This window comes from Chelmon rostratus, chromosome 17, assembly GCF_017976325.1.
Source record: "Chelmon rostratus isolate fCheRos1 chromosome 17, fCheRos1.pri, whole genome shotgun sequence".
NCBI classification, from domain to species: Eukaryota; Metazoa; Chordata; class Actinopteri; order Chaetodontiformes; family Chaetodontidae; genus Chelmon; species Chelmon rostratus.
The window spans coordinates 14,537,402-14,546,263 of record NC_055674.1 but is presented as its reverse complement, the minus strand read 5'-3'; the positions used below and the strand labels follow the sequence as shown (position 1 = coordinate 14,546,263).

Sequence of the window (8,862 nt, the reverse complement as noted above, 5' to 3'; positions counted from 1 at the left end):
ATTAGCTTTTAGCTCAAAGCATCACTGTGCCTAAGCACACTGCACAGCATAATCAAGGGAGCAACTGCTTATTGGCACTGTGATATATATACCTACAAATTCACTTCATCCAGGCATGCACACACGCATAGGACAAATGAGTGATGTTCAGCAAGAAACTGCCTACATGTGCTTTTCAAGTCCAGTGTGTTCAACATGAGCTGCCTTTGAATGAGTCAAAATGGACACCACACCACCCACTCTGTGATCTATTTGGTTTTAGTTAAAATAAAGACAACATTACAGTGTATGGTGTGAATTATTTATTTATTCCTATAGATACATATGCAATGGGTAAACTTGACCAATAATGAACCCATTAATGCACCCAATCCTTTTCATATAATTCAATAAAATCTAGACAAATCAGTGATTGAATCAGTGACAAATGAACTGTATGTCTGTCTAATACACATTAGTCTCGAATTAACCAGCTGGTTCTTTCAACTCTGAGCATTGCTGACCAGCACTGGTAGCAACACTTGGTAGGGGAAGAGCACGTAGCCTCCAAATGCCAAATATCTACAGTGACACCGTGAAAGGGAGGGGGAGGACGAGAGCTGAGCAGTGAGCAATAGTTCACTGGATGTGGGATACAGAGTGGGATCTGCAGCAGAGCAAGATCAGATAGCAGATATACTAAGAAAGTGTGAGACTGTCGACTGCCCGTGACTCTAAAATAAGCTGTGAGGAATTGATTTTTTGATTGGATTGGACCTTACAGGCCATGTGAGCCTTACAGACATTTAATTTGACTGTGATCAAGTCGTTGTGCTATTTTCAGTTTCAAAATTATGACTTCAGCGCTCCACTAAAGTCGTTTTCTAATTTCTTGTCTGTTTCTGATCGACTGGATATCAATCGAGCTGTAACTTTCAGAGGACTTGACAGTAGGAGTGATTGTAATGTCCTCCTCACTGAGTGGAGGAAGAGACGTCTTACAACTAGGAGGCATAGACATGATGGTGCTCTGTGGCCATTTACTTTTCTGCCTCAGGAGGATAGAGTGGTTCTACCCGTAACAGAAGAGAAGACTTGAAGGAAGCCTGAGGAGAAACATGCAGCAGTTTGGTTAAAAGACTGGGAAATCTGGAAGGAAAGGAAAGTTGGAAATCAACAATTATTGGGACCACTTGCGCACAAGGTAAGCTGCTTGTGATTGTAGACAGTAAAATATCTAAATGGGCTATAATACTGTAGCCAACACCCTTCCATAGATTACCTAACCCGTGGACTGGCTCTCATTGTTCAATTCAAATACATTTTCATTGAGAACCGTGCCTATAGTGAGCAACGTCAGCAGTGAAATAGAGTAATCTCTGCTCTCTGCCCTGCACTGAGATCACTGCACAGCAGGCAGAGTGTGGCTCCTGTGAGAGCTGAGGAGCAGTCGCACAGAATATTAGATATTAATATCCTTTGGACACTCAACATCCTGCTTCCTAGCAACTAGAGCATTGAGAAAGAGCAACTGCTGTGTGAAACACACCCATACACAAACACTCTTCATCGATAAAAAATGCCAGATTTGTTGTTTTTCTCATCCTGGATTGGAGGGTTAGAAACACACCTCAATTTGAATCTGTACAGGAAGTGCATATTAAATTCATTATCTACTTTTTGAACAGCTATATCCATGAGTATCCGTGGAGGGGACACCTGCACAGCAGCCTTTATGACCCCATTTGGAAGTTTTATTAAGAATGAAAGTTGCTTCATAACTGTCCATTCTTAAAGTACTCAGGCATATTATCTGTTGTTTGAGTCCATCTTGTCTCCTGAAGAAACTAGTCGTCTTAACGACCTCAACCATGTTTGCTGTTCTGACTGTATGCAACCAATCTTATCTTATCTTATCTTATCTTATCTTAACTTATTACCAATCTGATCCGACAGAGTTCTCAGATATTTTAAAAGACTAACAATATAGTCATAATCAAACATGATAATAATGATCTAAAAGGCAATAGTAAACATGTCGCAGCCAGTTGCTGACCAACACATCACTTTATGTTGACCTTTAGTTGACTAAAATATCTCAGCTACCAAATGGATTGGCATGAAATTTTGTCATTTTGTCAGACATTTGTGGTTCCCTGAGGATGAATCCTAATGACTTTGATGATGCTTGATTTTTACTCTAGCGCCAGCATGAGGTTAAAATGTGTGCTTTTGAGTGAGAAAGGTTAAACTCACAAGCTGAGTGATTACAGTGCGTTATCTTCACAATTTATGTCATTCCCATCAGCTATCATACCTAGTATTGTCACTGTGACCATGCTAGCATGGTGAAGTTAGCATCTAGCTCAAAGCCTCACAGAGCCTCTAGCCTGGCTGTAGACTCTTGTTTCATAAAGTTGAGTTATCTAGACTCTATCAGAAATGGAGTTTGGCTCTGAAATATTCAAGCAGTGGGACTATAAACCTGTTTCTAATAATGCCCTGGGATCACAGTTGTCTTCCTTGATGTAATGCATCTCTATGTGAAACAGGATGTTTGGAAGGATTTTGATTGAATTTATCGGAGGCCAGGACAGGGCTGGATCACCCTCAGATCTGTAATTACATTTCATTGGTTGGAACATTTTGTACAAAAAATGTAGTATACTGTATGAAAAGAAACCCCAGGTACTTTACATGGAGGTAAGAGGATTATATAGTTTTAGAATAAAGTTGTGAAGGTTCATTTTTAAGACTCTTTTACCCGAGGATACAAGGCATAAACATTGAAAAGGCACTTTATGGAAATTTAAAAACCCATCATTCAGAAAGTTAACTTATTAACAACTTTGCAACAGCTTTCAATTTTACCATCAACACAGCACAAGCTGCATGTGCTAACAGCTGCAGTTGGGACTGGTCAGGATGAAGTTCTCCTTTCTTTAAAAATATATTTTCCATTAATAGGCCTGTCGTGATCCCATCGATTCCTACCATCAAAGCATTTGTATCTGAAGCTGTCTCTTCTATGATACTTCTGCCCTGTCTTTTTCAGCCCATATTATTTTCCAGCTTAGCCTCACAGGGGAATCACACAGCCTCATCACAGTACTCCAGTGACTCTAATAGCTGTGCCAGCTGGAGGAAACAGAAGATACGTCACATAAAATGGCAGGGCATTGGATTAGCTGGCTATTTCTGTAGCTTGTTGATCAGAGAAACATGTATTGTATACACCAGAATAATTTCCCACAGAACAGGGGAGAAAGAGAGGTAGGACGGAAAATCAAATGTGGGCTATGAAAGGACATACCACAAATGAAATGTAGTAGGTTTACTAATGACCTTTCAGCAAGGGTAAATATCTTACCCTGAAAACAAGTTTTCAACATAGAGGGCAGTTTGAAAATCAGTTTATCACTTCCATGTTTGCCTTAAATTGTGCCCCACAAATCAAAACAGCTTCAAAGATACAAAGATTGTAAAACTGTAAAATTACATTGATCAATAGCTTTTTGAGAGGAAAAATAATCAAAAGAGTTGTTACTAAATCAACAGTGGGAAATACAGCTTACTTAACGCTTTGTAAACTGGCAGCTGTCATTAGACAGCAGGTCTTAAAACTACAAGAGCTGACAATGAGTGACTCCTGAGAGAACTCTAGAAGTACATCGAGTAGCAGAAATCTATCCTTGACTAGTAGTAATAGTAGTAGTAACAAGTAGTTATATTCAATGAAGTGCTGGAACAAAGAGATGGAGAATATGTGATATTCTTCAACAATGCAGAAAAACGAGAACTGGAAGTGTACATCATGTTCACAGAGCACAATGCTTCTGCTGAGGTCAGAGGTAGCAACAAGTTACTAATGTACTGCTGCAAAAGTGCAAACAAATATATCACACTAATGTATGGTTGTTGTAGGTAAATTAATTAATATTCCACTTCTCAAGTGATATCCATTCACTTTACAAAAATTACATTGTGAACAGATAATAGATAATGTTCTATACTAATATTTTACCTGTTCTTCCTTTACAGGAAACCAGTTTACTTCTTCAACTTTCAATTCCATTTGACACTGACAGAGTTTTGGACAGAGCTGTGAACTTCCTGCGAGCCTGGTCAGTTTTGTATGAACCGGGCTGATTGCGTGAAGCCACGTGGCTGTGCCCCACGGAGGCATGAGTTTGGGAAGGGCCCACCACCACAGCTTCGTGTCCTGTGAAGAAGAAGGCCTGAGACTGAGTACCATGCCTGCTGTGGGCAGCTTCGGCAATGGCAAGATTCACACGAGACGCAAATACCACAGCCGGTTTGTCAGCAAGGCTGGCCAATGCAACATCCATTTCTCAAACATGGATGAGAAGTCGCAGCGGTACATGTCTGACATATTCACAACTTGCGTGGACATCCGCTGGCGATACATGTTCCTGCTGTTCAGCCTGGTGTTTGTGGTGTCCTGGCTATCATTCGGCCTGGCATTCTGGGTCATCGGCCACCTACACGGTGACATGGACCATCCCGGAGGGGACGACAGTTTTGTCCCTTGTGTCACGCAGGTCAACACCTTTGTTGCAGCTTTCCTGTTCTCTATTGAGACCCAGACAACCATTGGGTATGGAGCTCGTTGTGTGACTGAGGAATGCCCGGCTGCTGTTTTCATGGTGGTGTTTCAGTCCATCATGGGCTGCATTATCGATGCCTTCATGATCGGTGCCATCATGGCTAAGATGGCACGACCCAAAAAGCGTGCAGAGACTCTACTGTTCAGCCACAACGCCGTCATCGCTTTGCGTGATGGGAAACTGTGCCTCATGTTCAGGGTTGCCAATCTGAGGAAGAGCCACATTGTGGAAGCTCATGTGAGGGCCCAGCTCGTCAAGCCCCGTTACACAGAGGAGGGTGAATATATCCCCCTGGATCAGATTGACATGAATGTAGGCTATGACAAAGGCACAGACCGCCTGTTTCTGGTTGCACCCCTAACTGTCATTCACGAAATCGATGAAGAAAGTCCACTGTTTGGCATCAGTAAGCAAGATCTTGAAACATCTGACTTTGAGATAGTGATTATTCTGGAAGGTTTGGTGGAGGCCACAGCTATGACAACGCAAGCACGCAGCTCTTACCTGCCCTCAGAGATCCTGTGGGGCCACCGCTTTGAGCCCGTCATCTTTGAGGAGAAGAACCAGTACAGGATAGATTACGCCTATTTTCACAAAACATTCGAAGTACCATCCACCCCCAGATGCAGTGCCAAGGACATGGAGGAGAGAAAATTCCCAACATCTGGCGCCAACTCCTTCTGCTATGAGAACGAGCTGGCCTTCATCAGCAGGGATGAGGAGGAGGAAGAGGGAGATGAGCAGAAAAACAGGAAGTATTCATTAGAGCTAATGACTGAGCAGGCTGGATGTGATCAAATGTCCTCTCGCAGAGAATCAGAGATGTAACTCCTGGCTGTTGCTTGTTTAGTTTAGTTTTTGGGATGCAGAGCAATCACAGTATCACACGAAGAGCCCTATGACTGTCATTCTACTGACATGAGGAAAGACATTTCTGCTGCAGGTGGGGAGAAACATTTCTAATCTCTATCATACAAGCAAGGACGAAACTCATCAAGTTTCTCACTGGATTAACTTTTTGCTTCCCTGGGATGGTTACTGAGCTTTATCGAATGCAAACAAAACTGTCATGTTTCAATTTTCAGATGCTCCTGATAATAAAGTGCATGACAATAGCATAGTTTTGTATTAATATTTTGAGAAATGTTCCATAGTTTTGGTGAGGCAATCTCTGTAGGTGGTCTTCACAGACCTCAAATAGGGGATGGACAACTGAGTGTGGAGTGAAAGTAACACTTTGCAGATGACTTTTAAAAAACTGAAATGTGGGGATATTTCTCCAGACTGGTTTGGTATAAACAGGTGTAGATCAACAGTGGATTTTCATCTAAATAGTATAACTTATGTGATAATAAGATAAAAATATTCTACATTATACAATGTAAATGGGAGACTTGATTAGTTGGCATATGCTCGACTGATATCCATACATTGTATGGACTTCATGTAACTATGGGAGACACATGACAAGGTAGAGTTGTAAACAGTTCCATCACAAAGAGGGAAAATAAAGTTGATGGTGCATCATACACTGATCAGCCACTACATTAGAACCACTGACAGGTAAAGTGAATAACACTGATCATCTCTTTATAATGCACAGTTCTACTGGGAAACCTTGGGTCCTGGCGTTCAGTGGTAGTACACACCGTCATGGCAACAGTATTCCCTGACGGCAGTGGTTTTAGGCACAAGACAAAGAGTTCAAGGTGTTGGCTTGGGCTCCAGTCTCCCCAGATCTCAGTCCGATTGAGCATCTTTGGGATGTGCTGGAACAAGTCGGATCGATAGGCACCACCTTGCAACTCACAGGATTTTAAAGATCTGCTGCTAATGTCTTGGTGCCAGATACCACATAACACGTACAGAGGTTTTGTGTCCATGCATCAGTAGACCGTCTTTTGTTTTTGGCGGCGTGAGGGGGACCTACACAATTATTAGTCCTTTTTTAGTTTATTAATTTGTGAGGGACATACACAGAAAAACACTGACAATCGCAGAAGCAGTCTCCAATGTACTGTACACGTGTATATAGCCAAAGGTAATTCCCAACACTAGTCTCTTAAGGGACAGGGCATTTTAATGTTGTGGCTGAACGGTGTATGTCATTTGTGCATGTTAACAGTGAACACTATTCATCTCTGTCTTACCATTTCAGCCAGTGGGAAACATTTGACTTGGGTAAATGGTGTATGTAATTTATTTCTCAGCAGTTTATCACAAACAATAAGTGTGTTCCCATTCACTCATTGTGAATGTATTTTCAATTTGATTAACTTTAAAGCTGGATGGAAATTAAAACTCGAAACAAACTCTAAAAATTGCAAAGACTTTACCCTTGGCTGGAGAATTAGTGCCACCAACTGTTAATCCCAAGGCGCTTGAGAGCGATAGATGGAAATACAGATTACTTTGCAGATTTTCTGCAAAGGGAAATAGTTTGCACTACATTTGATTTGAACCTGGTAAATTCAGTTTTAAGAGACCACTGAGCTTTTGCGAAGCCCCACTCCTCTTGGTTACTTTTGCTGTTCCTGTCAAACTCTGTTTTCAGACAGTGGCAGACAAAAACAGGCTTATCACCTCTTGCAGACAACCATCTTTATTTTCAGCAGAAATGTTGGCTGTACTGCCAGATTTCATCATCACTTTTTAACTACTACAAGATGTACATTGGACTAATGCAAGGGAAACGCTTTTTAGGATCAGGACTATCAGTGCTATCTCAGCAATGTCTGGTATGCTGGCATGTAAACTAACTCAAATCCAAGAAACAGCACAGAGCCGCTAATATTAGCCGGCAGTCCGGTACATGGTAGCATCCAGGTCCAGTTTGTGAACAAGGCTTTCACATAACCGTAACATAACGTGTGACACCACACAAATAACATAGTTTGAAATGCTTCTGGGCTTGGAAGTAGTACTGGGTTAGGTTACATACTGTAGGTAACGCTAACAGCCATGCTAACGTTTGCAGCTTGCTCAGACAAACACACTGGTTGTCCATTCCTCACACACCTGCTCTTGCATATTTAGTTTTGGAAACGCTGAGGAAACCCACCACCCTTCACAGTCTACAAATGTAGACCGTTTGAATATATCCTAAGCTTGAAATGCCTACTGTGCCTAGTTATGGGTGCTAAGCTATGCTTGCACAATCGCTGGCTGGGTATGGGTTTTAGTAAATGGTTAACTGAAAGTAATTTCTCAGTTAACCAGGGAATAAAATACAGCTCTATATTTTACAGTGTACACATTTTCTCTTTATAAATGCTGAGAATATATACATTTTGGATGCAGGTCAAAACAGCCTTCATCATGACCTTTGCAAACCTAAAAATGACAAAATTAGAAATAACCAAAGACAAATAACAAATTCCTCAAAGTTCAGCCCTTTATGGTAGCTTAGGATATAAAACAAATTAAAAACAGGAGAATCTAACTGTAACCCCTCACATATTTGTTATCAAAGACTTGACACAATTTTGGAGGGCTCCCACAGGCACTAAAGGGGTCTAATTAAAGTCATGTGTCACATGCATGGCACATGGGAGACAGAGTGGAGTAATACTGCGACATATCTGTGCTCTATATTAAGTTAAAATCCAGAAAAACAAATATTGACCTAGGGGATGCTCTGGCACACAACACAAAGTACAGAACTGAAATATGTCTTCACGTGCTTGGATGTCAATATAAAGCCAACATATGACTCTTGAATGTTTTACATGTTCATGGGACACGTTTCAGACATTCACATGTTCTGTAATCAAAATAAATCTTTTAGTGATGGTAAAATTAGAATGTTTTTACAAGCTCAAACTCTCAAACTATATTCTAACTCATGATTTAAAAATGATTTAAATCATGCAACTGATGGTGAAAAATGAAATTGAAGAAGTAAGAAATCAGTCTGAAGATTATGTTACAATATAAAAAAATTCTACAAACCTTTGATAGATGCACTTTGTATATTAATTTGGTTCTCCAATTGAATTCATTGATGTCATATAACAGTTTATGTTGTCTTTCTATGTTCTTGGCTGGTGGCATACTTTTTTCTTTCTTTTATAATTAATAGGACGAGTGACAAAGATATTAGGTCAGCCTGGAGTTTCACATATCCCAGGTGAGATGAATTTGTTTTCCCTCCACATTTCTCAAACTAAAAACTCCATGCGAGATAACTTATATACCTGACTGCCATTTCAGCAAATTTCAGCACATTTGTATTTATATCTTGCTGACTTATGCT

General features: G+C 40.7%; 1 protein-coding gene across 1 annotated transcript; it reads left to right on the top strand.

Moving 5' to 3' along the window:
* Nucleotides 1–4,163: 4,163 nt before the first annotated feature.
* On the top strand, nt 4,164–5,526 carry kcnj12b (potassium inwardly rectifying channel subfamily J member 12b). Its single transcript, XM_041956329.1, has one exon. The coding sequence runs from the start codon at nt 4,164–4,166 to the stop codon at nt 5,433–5,435; it is 1,272 nt and encodes a 423-aa protein (XP_041812263.1). The 3' UTR covers nt 5,436–5,526.
* The last annotated feature ends 3,336 nt before the right edge of the window (nt 5,527–8,862 follow it).

Excerpts from the sequence above, each read along its gene's own strand:
- kcnj12b (XM_041956329.1), top strand. The coding sequence starts at position 4,164 with ATGAGTTTGGGAAGGGCCCACCACCACAGCTTCGTGTCCTGTGAAGAA.